The sequence below is a fragment of the Seriola dumerili genome, unplaced genomic scaffold (assembly GCF_002260705.1).
Source record: "Seriola dumerili isolate Sdu_G_001 unplaced genomic scaffold, Sdu_1.0 BDQW01000138.1, whole genome shotgun sequence".
In the NCBI taxonomy this organism is placed as follows: Eukaryota; Metazoa; Chordata; class Actinopteri; order Carangiformes; family Carangidae; genus Seriola; species Seriola dumerili.
The window spans coordinates 8,418,798-8,441,074 of NW_019174393.1; the positions used below are offsets into that span (position 1 = coordinate 8,418,798).

General features: G+C 40.0%; 1 protein-coding gene across 1 annotated transcript in view; it reads right to left on the reverse strand.

Moving 5' to 3' along the window:
- cacna1c (calcium voltage-gated channel subunit alpha1 C) overlaps positions 1–22,277 on the reverse strand; it is a 187,018-nt gene that overhangs the window by 114,667 nt on the left and 50,074 nt on the right. The window contains exons 2-3 of the mRNA XM_022749122.1: positions 12,346–12,778; positions 5,972–6,077 (exon numbers count right to left, since the gene is read on the reverse strand). Coding sequence (XP_022604843.1) covers positions 5,972–6,077; positions 12,346–12,778 — 539 coding nt within the window. The remainder of the gene's footprint in view (positions 1–5,971; positions 6,078–12,345; positions 12,779–22,277) is intronic.

Below are 22,277 nucleotides of genomic sequence, written 5' to 3' on the forward strand. Positions count from 1 at the left end.
TCCTCTACAGCAGAAAGGACTGGGAGAGGAAAAGAGCAGCAGGAGGACATGTGGAGACTCAAGAATAGACAGAAGACAATATTTGGAGCAATATATGGGTAATGAAATCTTTATATGAATCTAAACTCAGGTTATTTCATCAATTTAATTAAATTCAACATATTGGGACCAAAGTGAAACCCAGAGGCCAGTTCTGAGGTAAAATATGAACAAACAAACAAGCGGGCAAACAAGTTTGTCTTTGGCCAATAATCTCAACCTAAACAACAAAATACAGTTGCTATAAATACAAATATATATATAAATAAGTATTGTTTTATGCTTTTACAACCCTGAATGAATGAGACTGATCAACAGGAGTACATACCCCTTTGAATTAGGGTTGTCCTGATACTAGAATTTCAAATTCGATACTGATATCCAGGAAAATACTCAATACCATTTTCGATACCACGGGGAGAAAAAATAACACTAACCCTAACCCTTTTTTAAATAAAAATTAGAACAATACAAACAATAACATCAATGACAACACTTTTTTTGGGTTGTCTGAGGTAGTGCAAAAATATATATATGACATGCAAATGTATTCAGCTACAGCCCTTGTTTATATTATTATATATAATATATATAATTTATATTATTATATTATATTTTAATTTTCAGTATCGATTAGTATCTGAGTATCGATGTTTTTGACAACCCTACTTTGAATAGGCCACACCTACTATGTATTGTAACTGCTGAAGTCTCTTGGTTTTAGAAGTCACATAATTAGTTAAATGGAAATCACCTGCGTGTTGACTGTACTGTAAATACAAAATACGAATAGCACGAATCAGGGGATGGAGAAAATTTCCAAATCACCGAACATCACTTGGAATATATTTGAATCAAATCTGCCTAGTTAAACTACTTTAGGTTGGTTAAAAGAACCCACTATAGACCGTTGGTAGGTGACAGGACACTAACTGCAATCACCTATGTGGAAAACACTGCATTGTACCCCCCCAACACTCCACCCTGAGGTTTACTACTGGTATATAGTCAAATTCACACTGACACAAGACGTCGCCTGTCAGGAAACACAAACACAAGTTGTTTGAAACATCTGAACAAATGACCAAATGCTGTTGTGTGTACAAAAAAGGCAGAAAAATAACAATAATACACAGAGAGCGAGTAGGTGTGTGTGTTGCTGTGAGGTCCATTACCCTCCAAGAGGTGATTCACTGACTTAAAGGTGCTCATTTGAAACGCCTACTGCAGAGCCAGCAGCTAATTCATCTAACACTGCACACCCTGTCACCCACCGCTGACACACACATACACCTCATCACACAGCGAGAACAGCCATGAACTCACATAAACACAAAATGATCAATGACATGCAAATATGGCTGATACTCTACAAATTTACAGTAAGCACATGATATATAAATCAAATAAACCAACTAGACCTGAATGCGCACACACAGTATCACACACACACACACACACACACACACACACACACACACACACACACACACACACACACACACACACACACACATCATCTCAGACCTCAGTCAAAATGAATCCTATTAAGCTTCATTATTGCTTCGGGAATTTGGTGTCTAAAGTGTGTGTTTGTGTGTAAGGGTGTGTGTGTCCATGCCTCTCCATCAATCAGTGTCTAATCAGGTGTATTGATTAGCTAATTGCTTGGTTATGGCAACATTATTCTGTCAATCTGAAAGTATCCATATTGATCTGATTAGATGGAGGAACGAAGCGAGATCAAGAGGGAGAAAGTGATTAAGGAGAAAAAAAAGGGATGAAGGGGGAGAGAGAGAAACAGACTAGAAAAGAAAAAAAAGGGGGGATAGAAGAACCAAAGGGAGCCAAGAAAAGTTTCTCACTCAAGCTTCACATTCTAGTTTTCATCTCAAAATGTTGCTGAAACTGAACGAGCCAGAGTGCAGCATATATTTCCTCCCTGAGAGAAGAGACTTTCTCAGACTTTGGTTCCGACTCTTCTTTCCTCTGTAGCCAAGGACAGATGAGGAGCATCACTACGGTTACCATATCCATGACAACCTCTCCCGCTGCTATTATTGGGCATGTCGTCAAGGAGACAGAGCAGCACACTATGGGATGCCGACAGAAATAGCAATCTCGTACTGGAAGCAATACAACAGATCTCTGGTATTACATAAGAAAGACTTGTGCAAATCGGGCCAAGGGGTGCCATATTGATTCTAACACTCAATGCTCTATTACACAAAGGGTCAGGGGTAAATCACAAGAGCATCATCAAGATACTGAACTACAGTTGTGATGCAGCTGTTTTGAGCCTAAAATCTTTGTATAAGCCTGTGGTTTATTTGCAAATGTTAAAAACAACAAAATAAAAACTGCGTGGATGATATAACAAAACCACAAGCGGGCTAAGCAGAATGTGTCACCCCAAATGACAAAGAGAAAACAAATGACAACAATACTCAACAAGGGGTGAGGATAACACAAAAGTGTGAAATAACACTTTTGTCAAAATGTAAAGAGAGAATGAAAGAGGATGAAAAGAGGTTTGACCTCCTGTGGCTCAAACACACAGTTTGTAGCACCAACAATGCAACAATGACACTGGAAGAAATAACTTCACATAATAATAATATAATAATAATACTTAATATAAGTGTAAGTGTAATGTTCAGTTTCCTACTTTTAACAGTAAGGTGACAGGTTCATTCTTCCCAAATCTCCATCAAGACTGTTAGTGTCCTTAAGCAAAACAGTCACTACATAAAGCTCTGGATAAATTCATCATCTAAATGACTAAAATGTGAATATAATGAGAATCAAAATAGACACCCCGGGAACACAAGGGGAAGTAATATGGATTCTGACAGTCTTGGGTTTAATTACTGCTTTGCAAACACAATCAAATCCCTGAATAAGGTCAGTTGTCAAAGTGAACGCACATTGCAGAAACAATTCAAACAAAACAAAGACGCACTTCTGGTAATGTTAAATGTGATGTTTTCATTTTGGTGGGGTTACAAGACAGTTTTGAGAAATATACTGTATGTGTACATTAATCAAGAACTTATAAAGCTGCAAAAATACTTTGAGTTGAAACTAAATGTTGGAGTGGGATGTAACCCAGTTAAGAACTGCTCCAGGTATGGAGGTATGGTACATTTATCATAAAATACATAAATACATTCATATTTCTGGCCTACATGGCGCACTGGCAATATTTAATCATACAACGCATGTATGCATGCCTTTTTTTTTTGCACGATGTCATTAATAATGTGGGAGTAGACCCTGTTTTTTGTGGGATCACACATTTGGCAAACACTGTGTCTGATCCAAACCAGATCAGAGTCTGATGCCTCAGTCGCATTGATCAGTTTGACAATTGGGCAGCATTTCCCCTTCCTCTTTTTGTCTTTCTGTATGGTTGTTAATACCACACACATACACAAGAATTGTACAAATAAACTTGTTCTCTCTCTCTCTCTCTCTCTCACACACACACACACACACACACACACACACACACACACACACACACACACACACACACACAGATACATGGTTAAACCGTATATTTAAGCCTCTGGTGCATCTGTACACTGCTTCCTGTCTGTCAGAAGGTTATAAAACTAATTGACCACAGCTGTGGTGGTTGTGAGTAGGTTTGTGTGTGAGTGCATGTGTGTCTTGTATCTTTTCATTAACTAGGGGGGTCACCAGTAGGGTCCAAAATAATCCTGCAAAAATAGAAGGAGGAGGAGGCCATTAGGAGGCCAAATATTTCATGCAAGTGTGTGTGTGTCTGCATGCAAATGCCTTGTGCTGTATACTGTTTCAAAAGAGCAAAAAGAGTGGCATTAAAATTCTCCACATGGTGTTGACAGACAATGAGAGACAGTAAGACTTGTTGCTATTATCCAATCTAGACTGTAAACTACACACTAAGTATGTTTAATGCAATGATTCACCTTACTAATATTACATGAGAAGAGTAATTATTTAAACAAAATATTCATTATATTTGTTTCTGTGCTTTCAATTGGGACTACTTGGAAGTCAAAGCTGTATTTTCAGTTCTGACTGTGTGAAATCTACTGTTTGCAGGTTCTTGCTGGTAATTTTGGTATTTCTGACATGATTTAAAGGATGGGTAACATAAGTGGAAAAGACATCAAACTTATAGAGAGCTTAAAGAAATTGAAGAATACATGAACTGCAATGTAATCACTCAGACTGGATCTGTAAAGCCTTACATTTTCTATGGTACCAGTAAAAAGTAATGTAAGTGATGTATGTATGCCGCCTACAGAATTTCTTAGAGAGATGAGAAAAAAGAGGGAGCGAGAGAGTGAGTGATGGGCACAGATTGAGAAGATGCAAACAGCTGTCCTCCCTTTGTCCTGTTTACTCTTCCACTGACTCATACACCTGCTCTGACACTGTATCATTGAAGGGAAAATCAGAGGGCAGATTCACATTAAAACAAATGAAAACAAATGTTATTTCTCCACTCACAGATGTACAGTAAGTCCAAAGTAACTTTATGAAGGTAAGAAAAATACACATGCAATATGAAAACCATAGTAGAGAATGAGCTCTCAAGAATTAGTAAAGTATTCTTAGAAAGAAAGAAACAGATGTTACATGGCCTCGGAGGGATTAGTGTCCTCCTCACACTAATACACTGGCATACATCTGCAAAATCATACATACACACACACACACACACACACACACACACACACACACACACACACACACACACACACACACACACACACACACTTGAATTGTATAGATACACGTAATCATATTGATTTATATAAACACACAGACTCACATCCTGGTGAGCAGCCAGACTTAGGTAATTAGATAAGAAGTTTGGCAACAAGCAGTCAGAAAAACTGAGTTTTAACACAACAGATGTCTTTGTTTTGCGAGATGTTTTTGTTTTACTTTGAAATATATTAAATTATGGTACATTTAATATATTAGACTGAATGACATTTTGGCAACCACAAAATCAATGTCTTTACGCAATCAAAACAAGCCATAACAGTCCACCAGAAGGGCTTACAATTTCTCAATCATAACAGCTATTTTCTCCTTAGCCAAAAATATTCCTCTGACCACAAGAGAATGACGCTGGACCTTTGATCAAATAAACTCACATGCACTCTGCACGCACTCTGGTGGCAGAATGGTTACAGAATATAACCACAACGTCCATGGTTCGAATCTGGCCCCTTCAACCCCTTCTCTCTCTCCTCATGTTTCCTATCTGTCCCTTCTGTTAACTACACTAGCAAAGACACATAAAAAAAAATGATCCTAAATAAGTTAACTCACATGGCTCTATTACAACTCAAGAGTCCTCAGTCAGAATAAATGAAACCCTCCATTGTCTTCAGGGTCTAAAGTGGAACGTCATACTCACAGACTGTGACACTGTTGTGTCCAAACAATCACATGTAAGAGCAAATGATTCACAAAGAGGGTATTATTCAAAGACAGGCATTCTTCCACTGTTTTTGCCTTTCACTCTTGTGACTCCACCCTTCTTGTCTTTCACCTTCATGAACCAGTCACAGCGACAGTATATCCTACTGCCTGTTAGATTCATGGCAGCAAATCACACACACATGTGGAATCAGCTGGAAATGTGCAAATGATATGCTGCTTAGAAATATTTAATTACCAGAAAAATCTGCTGATGAAATGTTAAATAATTATATTGAATAATTACCGGCACACCTAACATGTGAGTCAAGATAAGGAATATCAAGTGTCAGACCACAGCAACAAAAACCAAGACACCCTATCTTCCAGGATTGGAAAAAAAAATTGCCACTGAGCCAAGAAGTTACTTAAACCAGCAACTACTCAGCCAAACAACAAGCAAACATATTCAACTAAAGCAGTCAAAAACACTGGTATTACTCACCAGGTTGGAGTTGGTGGCGTTTGAGTCATCCTCGGGGAAGGGGATGTAGACGGCTAAGGCCACACAGTTGGCGAATATGGTCATCAGGATGATGATCTCAAATGGTCTGAGAGGACGGTAAAGGAATATACAAACCAGAACAGAGTAAAGTCTAAAGAGACATTTACAGAGTAGAGATCACCCCAGGTCTGCTTTGTTCTTATTAAGTGACATTTGACCGAGGATGTCTAGTGGGTCCCATTTTCTTGTTGCTGGTCTTGGGATGGTGTGACAATACATCTAATGCCAGAGTGGATTTACTGGACTTATAGCTCTGATTGTGGTGCATCATCATCAATCACTGCAGGAGATTTTTCCGGCTAGGTGGAGATTGTGAACTGCTACTCTTCAGGTCTCCTTTGGATAATGGTCCTGTTTCAAAATATGAATCTCTACATCTCAGGTTCAGGTAGATTTGCAATGGTCCTTCACGAAAACTTCTGGTACACAGCACAAAATAATACAGACTCTGGCCTCTGACCTTACTGAACAGAAAAAAAGTCTTTGTATCAGGCGTGTTATTTTAACAAAGAGGTATTTTTAAACAAGCTAATACATCCTTACATAAGCAGAGGTATATATACACACATAGCAGAGCGCACAACCCGTGTACACAATGAGAGAGATCAAAGCTGTTGAGTTTGCCTTTTCGTTAACAATAAGACATATTGGCTCACTTAGGAACCTCTTTGTGTTTGCAGGGGGGAGGGTTGGAGAGAGACAGTGCATGCCCTAATATGGGTGCAGTGAGGAGCAGGCCTGTCGCGTGGAAGACAGGATGTGGACAGAAAAAGAGTGAGAGAGAGATGGAATGAGAGAGAGGAGAGACACAGAGGGTTTTTATTTGGAACGGTCCTTGAGAGGGGAGTGACCTCATTATTTTTGGCCTCAGAGAGAGAGAGAGAGGGAGAGATACAAAGTGAGAGAGAATGGCGAGTGAGAGTGAGAGAGGGAGCATAGAGGATAGAGAATGTGAAGGAGAGATAGAGGAGGTCTGGTTTTCATCAACACAATTAGTAACTGCCACTGCTGTCACCTCCCTCCATCTCCTTTTGCTCTCCCTCTACTCACTTCTTCCATTCTTTCCTTCCTTCCTTCCTTTAGTCCTTATTTCAGTTCCTTCCATCTTGGCTGCATGTCAAATTAGTCTAGACTCCAGGCCTTGCAGTATAACATAAACAGCAATGTACTGATGAGTTGTGCTGTCAGAAACTCAAATCCAGAAGACAAACAATACGCAAATTTGTACATTTCTGGCTGACGTTCATGTTCAGGCTTTTCAAGCTTGAGAACAACGTTTAATCATTTGCCGCACTGAATGTGACCTTCCTGGACGTTCTGTCGGTGTCAGTTTCCACAGGTGGGAAGCCAATGAGGGATCACGCCCTTGTAGCTACACTCTAACAACTTTTAATGGTTGGATGGGGTACATGTGCAGAGGACACTGGATCTATATTTGCTATAACTTCTAAAACATCTAACAGTGGGAAAATAGCAGCAAGCCACACCATTGGTGGTGTACAGTCTAAAAATGAAAAGGCCAACAGATGAGTTCGCAGCAGTACTTGAGAAAATAATCTAATTGGAAGAAAAAGGAAAAAATGCAAAAATCAAAAATCTATCTATATGTTCAACTGCATTACCATATATCCATGACATAGCTTTCTTAGTGATGGATTACTATACATATCTATAGTAACTCAGAGCTGACTGCAGGTAGAGTTTCAAACTGGAATGAAGAGAATAAGAACTACTGGCTGCCTACAACGTTAACATCAAAATATATTCAGTGCTTTGCAATGGAGAATAATCTGCACTAACTGTACCTTGTCAGCACTGACAAAAAAATGTCTAATTAATCACCTATTGGAATTCAAGAATGTGTTTATGCCTACTAAAGGACAACAAGACGAAATTCCAACCAGCCTCTGAGTCTCAAACTCATATGCTCATCATCATAACATTTATAGATAGAAACTCAGAAATATTCTGATTTCGAAATCCCTGAGCCGCCAAAACCCTTGAACCAAGAGTGAGGAAACTTTTCTGACAAATAGATGAACAAGTTCAAATAAGAAGTGAACTTGACACTTTTAACAATTTTGTGCTACCTATAATCACACTAGCAATGTTGCTGTGTGTGGCCCTGCCAGAAAACTAACCTACTCCCAATTTCAAAGCTTTAACTACTGTTTCAGGAACAGCAGTGCAGACAGAGGAAGACAAGAGGGAGAAAAAAATTCTGTAGCTTTTTACGGTGGGGCTAATACTTTGTTTATGTTTGGATTAAGGATTGACCCTTGAACGTCATCAGCCACAAGATCATTCAGCTCATTCAGCTTGGGACTTGCATCAAAGTTAATCACTCACCCTTGTACTGGGGGCTCATTAAAACGCTCTCCAGACATGTGGGCACCCACAGAAAAACAGGCCTGTGGCTCATTCTGGGTTCCTGACCCGTAATTTAAGAAACCCTTGAGGTCTGCTTCCATCATCATGATAATAAATCTACTGTCTGCTGTGCTGTTGAGAGCAAAACAACACATGGAGAAAAATTGGGAGGTCTGAATAAAGAATCAAACCGAATACCGAACCCATTAATAATGTCTATTAGTCAACATAACAGGAGCAAATATACATCTTTAACAGCACAGGAGCAAAGAAATACTTATTGTTAGGATAACTAACTTGTTATAAGGAAGTTAATTATTGGCACCGACTGTGACAGCTATAAAAAAATAAAATCAGTACAGTTAACTCAGGAGGTTTCACAGCTCTTGAGACGCAGTATTCAGCAGGTTAAAACTGTCTGCGACAGTTTGGAATTTGATATATACATTCAGCATTTCAACAAAGCTAACTGTATACGCTTATGACAAATTGTCACACCAGGACTGCATCCACATACACACCGGGATGCTGTTTTCTGGGATTCTCTGCATTCAGCATTTGGCTCATGCAGCTCACAATAACACAGATAATCTCTTATCTGGTCAAAGCCAAGTAAGAAACCTGGGATATAGTGATATTATCTGGGAGAGCAAGCCCAAAACTCTGCTGTGTTATGCCGAGAATATTTATCTGCTTTTCTGATTGAGTCGGAAATGCACACAAACAGTGCAACCCCTCATGTCACCTGATGCAACGTACAGTATAAACTGTGAGCCAGGAATCCGTGTGTGTATGTGTTTGTGTAAATGCACTCAATGACACCTTTTAAAACTACCACTTAGTGTGATTTCATATAGAGAACATGGTAGTTAGACGTACCCCTGCTCTCTCCTTGTCTCTCAAGCTGACCTTGCTAGTGTGCAGGTAATGCTTGAATGCTGTAATTACACAGCATGTGAGAGTGCTGTGTCTGTGTGTTTGTGTGTGTGTGTGTGTGTTTCAGTCCTTTATCATCTTTAAGTATGTGTGTTCTCTAATCTAAGTGTGCGTTTTATGTGTATGTGTGAGCTCAGACAGGCCCCATCGACCTGTTGAGAGCAGTAGCTGTTGTCATGGTAACAGAGGAGGAGGAGAGGAAGATTTCGGATCTGCTATCTCTAGAGACAGAGGTACTCACAGAATACAGGACACACACACACACACACACACACACACACACACACACACACACACACACACACACACACACACACTTGAAGCCTGTAGAATACAAGCAACACACAGATGCAAAACTACACATACACAGAACAAACGCACAGAGTGTACAAAGTCACCCACAGACGTTTAAACATGCTGCATTTAAACAGGCCCACACTGCAGTTATGAAGGACATCCCAAAGTAGAACGGTTAGATAGGCAAGCAGGCAGACTGATTGACAGTTTGATGGGGATTTTTCTAAACTAGTGGAGGAGGTAATTTTGCTGCTGCTCTGCTCCTTCCATTTTTATTCCAAATAATCAGATTCCAACCTGTTTACCTTTTTCTTATCTCTCATTTTCCCTAAGAGCCCACTTTAATGTCCCTCTTCTTCCCTACACTCATCTCATTCCTGCACCTCTTTCTCTGTCACTATCTCTCTCTCTCTGTGTCTCTCTCTCTCTCTCTGTCTCTTCCATCCCACCCTTAGGAGCTGTTTAAATGAATGATGCTGGGAATTGTGGGTAATGATCTGAACGCTCATCAGTCAGTGGGTGAGATTGTTCCAATGACCCTCAGAGTTTATGCATGCATTTTTTCATTACTTTTCTTGTCTTTTTCAGCATTAGCACAGCTGGACAGTGTAGTCTGAGGAGGGCTACTGATACTTTGACTATTGATAATTATAAAAACACAATTTGACCAGCAAAAAGACTGTCTGTATCCATTACAATCAGAGGCAGATTACACACACTTAAAAAGCCTGGGCTGGTCCCATGGGAAATTTGAAGCATGTCTATTGTTTGAGTGATATAATATGAACTATGTCATATGAGAATGGTCTGGATTTTCACATTTAACTAAGCAAAATCATACAAACAAATGCAGGACTGAATAGGACCAGTTATTTTGCAGTTCATTGATAAATATTCAGGTTCATTAGAACATCACCACGAATTAATTCATCAATTATCACTGGATAATTAAAAAAAAAAAAAAAACTTGCTTTTCATAGATAATTATTTCCACTGCTCTGAAAATATGGCAGCTGCAGAAACAAAGAGTGCAAATCCAGTAGAAAAATATTTCCAATCTATCTTGTTAATAGTTAGAAATGTGGCGTGTATAATGTAACTGCATAAAAGCACAATTAGAAGTCAGTTTTTAGGCTTAATTAAAACACATTTTCATATTGAAATTGTTACATATGCAGTTGAAAACCAATCCTGGAGCTTATGTAATTTCATAATTCACTAATGCAACCCAAACACACACATACACAAGTGCTTTCTCTCCTCTCCTCCCTCATGATCGCCAAATCCACTCCACCCTCCTCCCTCCCTTACTCAATATTTGCCCTCCCCTTTCTCTGTCATTTTTTTGTTTACCTTTCCCATCCTCCATCAGTCCCTCGCTCACTCCCTCCCGCCCTCCTTAGCTACTCTGCTTCATCATCTCTCCTGTCAACATCCATGTCCTGCCCACATCCCTGCCCTTCTCATTTCCCTGACCCCTCCTCTTCCTCTCCTTCTCTCTCTCTCAGGACGGTGTGTGACTGTGCTCTTGCTGAGCTCATGTGGACCCTCTCCTATTATAGATCACTTTGACTGTGACACTGACCATTTCTGTCTCTCTCCCTTTCTCCCTCTATCTCACCCTGAGGGAAAACGAAGTCATTATGTTCGGCAGCTTAAAAAAAAGAAAACAAAAAAAAAACTCCGGGAAAGGAAGGGAAAGGACGGGTTGAGGAACAGCAGGAATAAAGGGATTTGGATGGACAGAGGGAGGGAGAGAAGGATAATAAATGGTGGGAGAGACTCTAAGGTGGAGCATGGAGGGAGCAAAGGAGTGATAGAGGCATGGATGGACCTGGGGGAGAGAGGATGAATGCAGTTGGAAAGAGCTGGGGGAGAGAGATATGCTGGGGAGAGGTGTGAAGGAGGGATGAAAATGACACAATTTGTTTCATCCTCCTGTGAGAAAACAGAAAAAAGGACAGAGAGAGGAAAGGGAGAAAGGATTAAAACAAGTGACTGGAGAGCAAAGAATTGTACCAAGTGAGACTGATTAAAAAAAGAAAGAGAAGGAGGAATAGAAGACAGGAAAGATGGATGTTAAACAGAAGAGGAAGCGTTATGCATGTTCTAACTGTTTACATCCTCCATCCCCTGTAGCCTCCTTCCATCTTGCCATGATTTTTTTTCTACCTGCATCTGTCCATCCACCATCCATTCATCCATTCTCATCACACTTCATATAGATTCATTCTCACTTTTATGTTCATAGTTCTAAATGGATGCAATGTTTCCCACACATAAAGTATTACCGTTTATACATTTTTATACATACTTTACATCAAGTGAAATATTATTTTTAGGAGGGAAAATATTGTACTGCTCTCTGAAAGTGAAAAAATGGCAAACCTTAAGTTAGCACCTGCGCCAAAGCATTTTCTGTTATTCTTCCTAGATTGACTGTTCACTCTCAGTTGCATCAAGGTAGATTTATTTTAGGAAGAACTGACTTCCTCTTGCCTGGGTTGGATGTCCCCATCTTGTAAATTCTATATGAAGGCAACTCAGAAAAAAACAAGTACTGTAGCTCAGAAAACTAGGAGCTCAAGAAGACAGATTCTGTCAACCTTTGAAAACATGACAAGGTCTTGAAAGTAAAACATGTTGCATGTTATTCCTCCTTGCAAACAGTATACAAACAAACCCTCCAATCGTGGTTATTTAAAGGATACTTCCACTCTACGATGCTGATGCAGGCCCTGCGGATGGGGTTCTTGAGCGTGAGACAGAGTAGGGCCCGTGGCGGCCTTGTGGCTGTCGTCGTTGTCTGTTTCTTGGGCTTAGAGCTATAGTGTTGTCTTTTCCTTTGCGTGGAGCTGGCCGTGGAGATGGGCCCGCCCCCTCCCGACCCAAGCCCTGCCCCTCCACCTGCTGCGGCGTTGCCCATCATCTTTGCCTGCCGCGCAGCGTCGATGGCCGCCTGCCAGCTCAGGGCCGCCCCCGGTGTGGGGATGTGCTCCGGAGCCAGGCCCACCACGCCGACCCCGTGGTTGACCCCGCCCCCTCCTCCACCATGGTCACCATGGCTACCACCACCACTGTGCTCGTTTGTCAGGCCGGTGGGAGGAGGCCGAGGCAGGGGCGGAGGGGGAGAATAGTCGGAGCCTGGGGTGGAGAGATAAGAAAGAGAGAAAGGAGAAAAAAAGTTCACAATACAATCAAAAAAATCAGCTCTTTAATCACTTGTTGATTTAATACATCACACACGGGTCCCTGAAGTTGTTGCAGTGTTTAAGTTTTCTACAGTGTGGTAGTGGTTGACTTTAGAGGTTTCAACAGTGTTTGAATTGTTGACACATCAGTTAGTGAGCCCTGTATACACTGAAGACTTTCTCGGTAGAATAGACAGATGACTAATATACTCCCATCTGTCAAGCAAATACAACAGAACTGTATGCTGTTTAGTTCCTCATCATATTGTGTCCGTTCACTTTGTGTCAACACTCATCAGACCAGCAACTACTGGCTGGTGTAGTGAATATTCTCTGTGCTATAAATTAAAAAAAAGGCTGATTTATAAAAATTAAAAAAAAAAAAATACCTTATCATTGCCAATTTTTTGAACCACAGCTTTACAATAAATCTTAAACAGAAATTATTTGTTCCCTTTGTCCCACACTTCCTGTTTTTCTTCTTCACAGTATAGATTTTACAAACAAACAAAAAGATTTTACATGTTGTGATCAGTCATTTGTCCAGATTCCAAAGCATTAGGACAAGCATTTTAAATGCTTAATTTCCCTTGTTTGCAACTTTCACCACTTCAAAAAATACTCAGTTTTTCATAAACCAAAGGCAAATATTCAGGCATTCAGTCAAAAGTTTAGAAATCTCAAAAAAAATGTTTGACAAATGAAATCATTACTAGCAGAGTAGTAGTATGTTATAATCACAGGGGAGTGAAAATGCAGTGTGTGTCTAAGAAAAGATTGTACACACCAAATACATGTGGAATATAACACAAGAAGAATGTGAGAAAGAAATGAGAGACAGAATTACAATAATCTCAGTGAGATTACATAGTTGTGTCATCCAGACAAATTGTAGAAATAAGTGTGAGAGTGAGAAAAAGTAAGAGAGAGAGCGGATTATCCATACTGTATGCTTAGCCAGATTAAAGACACTTATAATATCCCCTCAGCCTCTCTTTCCCTCTGACATCTGAACAAGGATTCCACAAATGCTCTCACCCTGCACCAGATTACATACTACTGTGAAATGACATAGCCTCCCATTTCCTGGTTTAAGACAACGAATCAATGTATATTTGTGGTACTTTGTGTCGACAATTGTTAGTAATATAAAATATAATCATGCAAGCACACATGAAATTTAAAGTTTCTCTGACAAAGGAGAACAGCAGCATTGCTTCAGGGAAACTACAGACAAATCAAAACATTTCAACAAAACTGACAGAAGAGATTTTGTTTTTGAGGAAATAGCAAAATAAATCAAAAATCTTCAAGTTTTACCACTTTGTTTGAGGTGTTTGAGAACAGAATCATTTGTTCCTGTTTATATGATGTATAAAACTACAAACTCTGTAAATGTGTAAATGTATACTGTAACATACACATTAAGTGTGCATGTTACAGTGCCCTGAGTCAATACATTTTTCAGCACAGGTAGCCCCCAGTGGAAACAGAAACTTCCATCTTGGCAGTGACAATTATGTGCATACAATAATTGTATCAGTGCTTTGAGTAACATATCAATATGCTGATTTCAAATGAAATCACGTTTGATCAAAGGTAATACCAAATGTCAAGTTCAAAAATCCCATAAAGTGCAAAGCTACTTTAGGGAAAAAAAGAATAAAAACTTCAAGAACCCCTGTCAGGTTAATCCAACCTGTGCTGTTACAACAGAGATAAGGAAACAAAGAGAGAGGAAAGGGTGAGAAAGAGATGATCAGGGGTTAGAGAGAAGAGGCTGAGAGAGATAGACTTATCCTGTATGCTTAGCACGATTACAGGGCGGTTATAATATCCGCTGAAATCCCATTCCTCTCACTGCAGAGCTGTAAATTCTTACATATGCATTCACACTGCAAGATGGCCTGGGAGAAAATTACATCAGATCCTGTATTTCACACACACACGCGCACGCACGCGCGCGCGCGCGCACACACACACACACACACACACACACCTGGTCCTCATACTGTGACAATTATCATTCCTAAAGTCATAAACTAAACACTCAGCAACTAAGTGGCTCACAATGTCTGTGTTACATAGCACAACTGACCTCTGACCTCTCCTCTCTTTCATTCGCTCAGTACTTACTAAAATATATTAATCAACAGATGCTGTTGCTTCAGCCACACAATTTGGTTGGGGAGGAGAAAGAAAATATCCAAAGGTGCTGATAATTCTCATTTTCAATTGTCTGGCAAGTTACCTTCAAAAATTAATAATTTACTTTAATTACTTCTTTGAGTCTTCTTCTTATACTTCTTTGAGTTATTATTGTAGGAAAGGCACACATGATACTACCAACATATGCCATGAAAATGTGACAGGGAGCCAGCATGCACAATACCAGCACCCTGAAACCAAAGCAGCTGATTAAGTTTTTTATTTATACCTGTTGTCACGGTTTGGTGGTAGGTAGGGGTGGACCCAATTGCAGCTAACACACAGGAGATGGTGCAGACAGGTTTATTTACCAAAATAATTAACATGAAGCGAGGACGTGAACAACCCCAGAACTAAACAGACGAACCGACACAGACAAAGGGGAGCACAAAGACTATATAGACAAGGGAGGCAAGGGTGATCGAACACAGGTGAAACACATTAGGGCGGGGCCGACAATCGCCACACAGAAAACAGGACCAAGACAGGAAGCAAAACACTGAGACACACAAGGAAACAGATTACAAAATAAAACAGGAAGTGCACGGGGAAACAGCACAAGACAGGGAAGACTAAACTAGACACTAGAAATACCAAAAACACAGAAAACTAAAACAAGAAAGTCCAAAAAACCAAAACCCTGGAGCCTCCAGGCTGAGACCATGACACCTGTGCTTTAATACTTTAATATTTCATCAAGTATACTGTGTAAAAACAGGCCTTTGATGAAGTAAAATGGATCCTGTCAGTGTTTTATTGTTATATATTAATTACTGATGCATTCATGCAGTATTTAGACACTAATTTAATCTATAATGTATGATATTCAAATAATGTAGCACATTATAATATCTTTAGGTGTTTTGGATGAAATCTTTGATCACAAAATGAACCAATAGCTGTCAAACAATATGAGTGGGGTATAATATTTATCTGTTAATTGTAGTGAAGCAGCTAATTTAGTAGTGTAAAGTGGCACATTATGAAAATACATAAGAAAGATACAAGAACCTCAAGATTGCACTGAAGTTTAGTATATAGTATTTTTATATATATTTAGCTAGCTCCAGTCCACCGCTGACAGGTTGAGTAATGACAAGCTAACCTAGCATTGTATTTAGCACTCAGCTATTAGCAACTAGTTTAGCCCCGGGAACACACGCACCACTTCAGAAGTGCAGCAAAAAAAGTGACACAACAAACTAAACAATTGGCTAGTCGGCTATTACTACATAGCGCCTTAAACACAACAGATTTAGCATTACCGGAGGGGGGTAGTCTTCCTCTCGTTGGCAGAGGCTAGCGTTAGCTGACACGACCCGCCTCCAGTCTGTGCACCAAGCTAACCATCATGAACCAAACAGTCTGTCTCCCTTTCCTTTCCTTCCCATCCAACAAGACAAGAAACAAACGTTAATGGAATTAGTAACTGTAATGCAAGTTATAATTACTAACCCTACTTGTCACGAAAAAAGTAATCATATACAACAGCTAATAGTAACTATTTTTAAGGTATGTCATGGCCAAGCACCCTTACTCACCTGTCAAGTGACAGGAGCCTGATTGCTAGTCATGTGACCAGGTAAAAGAGAAATCAATTAACTTCACAGTAAATACATTTTTATACCTGATTCTTATTGTTTGGTAATATATTCATTATTTGTAGAATTTTATGTTATGACTTATTTTTATTGATACTATGGTTTTTTACTTTTATTCCTAGGACAAATTTGTTTCTGTTTTATGTCGAGCCTCTTGTAATATTTGTTAGGTGAAGTACTATATAAATGAAATTTATTATTTTTAGTATATCTTAAATAAAACTGGAATTTCCTATAGGTAATCTTAAAACAAATGCACTAACAACAACACAAGATATGTCTGAAACTATTTAGGAGCAGTGTGCATTCAATACAGCAATAATGCCCAAGTAGGAGTTCTTTACATTCACCAGTGGTGAAGTCACTTGGTATCAGATGTAGCTGTGCCTTATGGGAAATACCACTGCGGTTTCAATTTGGAGCATATCTTTCTGCATATTATCATTCTGGAACTACATTTTCTTCATGTTCTCAAAACTCTGGGGCTGATTTTTCAGGTTTTCTGTGACATTTAAAAGCAGAAAATTTTACTTTTATCATACATACAGGCATGAAAACACACACTTTGGAACTGTGCATCCATTACTGTCCCAGATGATTCTCTATGGAAAATCCTCATTCTCTCCACCGTTGACTCCAGTGTGAGTTAATATCTGCTTCCTGACAGCTGTTGCACATCATCAACTCTCTCTTTCTCTCACTATCTCTCACAAACATAAACTTACACACACACAGTCACGCGCATAATCACTTTCAGCATATTGTACTGCTGTGTGATCAGTTTATCTTACACTGCCTGCCCCTCTCACAGGGTCTACCCCACTGAGAGCGTGTGTTTGTACGTATGTGTGTGCGTGTGTGTGTGTGTGTGTGTGTGTGTGTGTGTGTGTGTGTGCACGCTGCATGAGTGAGTGTGTGAGGATTAGAGGAGAGTAAAAGTTTAATAATACTGAGCTCACTAATCTGTCTGTCTGACCACATGTCTCTCTATGTGTCTGTCCTCTCACATGCATATGCACAGTCATGTTGTGTGTGTTGTATGATAAAGTGTGTACTGAAGTGATTGACCGTAATTCCATTAGCAGCTCTTTATTCTGCTGGGGGGGGGGGGGGGGGGGGGGCAGCCCATGGAAACATGATTCTGACTGAAGGGGAGAGGGAGGAGACGGGAAGGATGAAGGGATAGAGAAGAAAAGGAAAGAGGATGAAAAAGACGGGACACAGGAGGGCGGGAGGTGGATATATGAGGAGAGAAAGGGATGGCAAGAGGATGCAGGAACAGACAAAGGGGATAAAGACGGAAGAAACAAAAAAATGACAAGGAAAAGAGGCCAAAACCGGGAGAGGAGATTAAAATCTAGGAGGAACAGGAAAAAAGAGGAAGAGAGGGAAGAATGAGTGGAGGGCTACGGTGCTTAACCATGAGTGACAGAACTTAATCCAATAATTTATCCATCCATCATGTGATTTTACAAGCAAAAATATTTAACACTAATTCCCTCTTGGTATTACTGTCAAAGCAGTCAGTGGTGTTAGTCCAGATAAAGGTTTCCACAGTACTTCAATCTGTGGCTGTTAATGTACAGCATTCAAGGTTTGTAGCTCCACTTCCATCATGTTATTAGTACAATACAATATTACCACATAAACCTTATTGTTCTTAAAGCACTGCAGAAAATGGCAGTACTAGTCACAGTTAATGATAGTATAAGTACAGTCAAAGGTTTAATACTATTTCCTCTCACATCTATACATACCCAGTTTTGTAGTAGGGGTACCCTTTTATGCATAGTATCCCTCATACATTAAATTTTTTGTGGCATTTTTGTGTTTTACTTGCACTTTGCATTTCTTTTTCACTTGACAATTTTAGAACAGTGCAATAGTCATTTTTCACAGCAGATATTGTAACATGTCACAGTGGAAAAGCACGGATGTTATTAATAACATTAAGTTATGTCTTTTTACATGGTGATTTGTGCTGTTGTATCAGGTGAACCAAAAAGAGGTGGGTGTTATTGTGTACTGTATATTAAGTGGTGCCCCACATAACTGGTGGATAAAGGAATGGGTGGCAGGCCTTTTTCACAGCAGACAGTTTAACTTGACATAGTAGGAAAAGTACAGGTGTTACTAATACAATTTACAGTGGCTCTATTCGCTTTAAGTGTCCCAGTGAGCCATGACAGTGAGCCAGCATGCAAAATGCCAGGACCCTGAAACTGAAGTAGCTGCATTAAATTCAGCCATCATTAGTTTTATTTATACCTGTGCTTTTGCTACTGTGACAAGTCAAAATGTCTTCCATGAACAAGGCTCTTAGTAAGGGGATTTTCAAGGCCCTTCACACAGTTAATTTTAATATTGTTGGCTGATTGGACCTCTTTTCAGGACTATATAGCAGTGTTAAAACCTACTGCCATCTCCTGTTAATGTTGCTATTATGGTGGGACAAATTACACCTTTATCATAACTAGTACATGTGACCCCACATAGATCTGCCCACTTTCACCCATAAGCAGAGCTCTAATCAGGTACAGAGTTTACCAATAGATTAAATGTATACAAGCTACAGCCAGTGGCAATCACACATTTAAACATAAGCATATACTAACTCATGTTGGTACAGACATGTCACAAGATAAAATGCATCAACAAAACACAGGGATGGAGCAAAATGTTTCATGATACTTTATACATCAGTTCATAAACTGTAGAGACAGCCAGCATTCACTCTTACTGAACTTGAAATGAACCTAACTGAACCAAACTTCAGTGTGAACTGAACTGCAGACTCTAATGAGCTGTGATACAAACTCAAGTCAGTGGAGCCGTTATCTACTTAATGATAAAGACTGGAGGGAGATGGTATCACCGCAACTCTAAGCACTCTGCCGTAAAATGTCATTGCTACACACACGCGCACACACACACACACACACACACACACACACACACTACAAACCGATCTGTTTAGTATTGCTTGTCAAAAACAACACAGTTGCAGTACAAATTATTGCAGCAAAAACTGCATCAGTGGAAGAAGAAAAAACTCATCCAGACTTCCAAATTCTTAAATTGCCCTCCTCCTTTAATTGGCTCAGTGAGATGACAGACAAAGATTGGGACCAATCAGATTATCCAACCCTTAATTAGACTCTCATGTCATCTCCTCTGTGTGCCCTCCTCTTTTTCTCTTTCTCTTCATGCTCCTCCTTCTCCTCCGCTCATCCCAACAGGGGTCTATTCATGTGGACAGTGATTATGTAATTATCAGTCAATTAACTGATGATGACACCTGATCACACACTAATTAATGTGGGGACACAAACAAACACACCTTGCAGCAGCTCTAATTCTCAATCCAAAAAGCTGACTTGTCATTTCATTTGAAAGATGACCTCCTTTTCCTACTGTACCTCTCTTTCCTCTTCCTCCCCACTAGTTTTGACTCTTATTTATGCCTCCTGTTCCTCCTCATCATCATAATTGCCAAATCCTTCATCCTCGCACCTCCCCTCCTCCTTTCCATTAACAGTCACCCTCCCTTCTCCTAACACCAACTCTCTTCCTTCTTCTCCCTCTTTTCTCCCTAATCTATAGAGCTGTCACTCCCTCCATTGGCTCTCCAGCAGCGGACAAGTTCATTTTCAGCTGCGCACCCTTCCTCCTTTCCTCCATCAATCTACCCCCGCTCATCTCTCCATTTCTCTCTATCTCTCTTGCTTCACAGCTCCTCACTCTTTCTCCCATCACTTCCCCCTCTGTCACTTTCAAATAGCTGACAATTATTCTCTCTCTCTCTTGCTCTCAACCCTCTGTATAACTGAAAAGTGCGACTAGTCCACCGCCAATCTGATCATTGCTTCCTCACTTCCTTTAACAACCGTTTTTAGACTCTGATTTAAACTAAAACATTTAACATAAAACATAATAGAGGTTAAGTCTTGTTTCATTTTTGGCAAAATGTGATTGCCAGTGCTTCAGTATTTTTCAGGGCTTGTATGACATCCCATCATGCTCAACTCTCATTATCATTGTCATCATAAATACCAGTTGTAAGCCTAATACTATTTTTATCCAATTTATGTGTCATCCACTCAGTCACACTCTCTCTGTCTCTCTCTCTCTCTCTCCCTCTCTCTCTCTCTCTCTCTCTCTCTCTCACACACACACACACACACACACACACACAAATAGTACATTCACAAACCCAAAAGACAAGTTGAGTAAATGTGCGTAAATTTTGTAGGCTACATACCCTGTGTGTGTGTGTGTGTGTGTGTGTGTGTGTGTGTGTGTGTGTGTCTCTCATTTGCCTCTCTCTCGCTCGGTCCATATGTGCCCATTATATGGCTGAGTGAGCACACCACACAGACACACCTGCTCCCCTTGATGCACACACATACAAAGACACACATGCTCACATAGGCACGCACACATACACCTGCTCCCCTTGAAAGACAAGACACACACACACACACACACACACACACACACACACACACACACACACACACACACACACACCTGCTCCCCTTGATCTATGACCTCCGAAACAGATTATTACAGTATGCATACACACACACACACACACACACACAAATGCACACACACAGCCGTCACAGCGTGAGCATGACATGTGTGCAGTTTACAAGGAAAACACATGAAGTGGCAAATCACATGATCGGACTGAAGATGCTGCATAAACAAACATGACAACCAAACAAATTGAAAACTCATCATCCTGTGCAGAATATTCACTATTGATGGACAAAGGGACGGCCTATTGTCAAGGGAAATTCCTGCTCATTTACTGTACATTGAAAATAAAGTGCTTCTCATTTATCTGAATTCTACGCAGCAGTGAACACACCTCCGCCTTTTACAGTTGAGCTTGTTTGTACCATTTTGCCCTGTCAACAAAAACACATCATAGCAGGGCACATTTACTTTTTTGTTACAAATGAGGTCATTCTAACAACAAAATAGCTACAGGTACTTGAGATGCTCAACATTTTTTTTTTTGCAAAAACCTCCCTGCTGTTATTGCACTTTTCATTGCTCTGGCTACAAAACCCCTATCGTATATGGATTTATTCATTAAACTGTAACATACTATCTGAAGTGGAAAGTGGAGTGCAGGGGAAATGAGAAAGTATGTGCGTGTGTATGTGCACACTCCTCCACACATGAGATAGATATGACAGTAACATGCCAAGGGAATACGTATGTATGAATTATGCACATGTGCTCGGTGCTCAACAGCACATTGCTCACTGTCATCTGGACTTTCTAGTTTATCACAGCGCGGCCCCACCCTCAAGCTGTCAGTCATGGCTCTGAGGCACCGATTGGTTATTGTCCTCCTACTCTAAGTGGAGCTGACCAAATGTACTCCCACCCAAAATCAAATGGTGTATTTAGAGTTCAAATGCTTGAATTTTTATGGCCTTCTGAGGTTACATATTTTGTATCTTTGATTTTTATGCATTATGTCATTTGTTCCTGGATTTCTACACAGTGTGAGTCACCATTTAAAAAAATCCTCTGAATGGCAGTTTCTCACTGGAGATTCAGGAAAATTAATCAAGGCAGCTCACAGGGACTATAAAATATAGTTAATTGTCATGTAGCCCTATT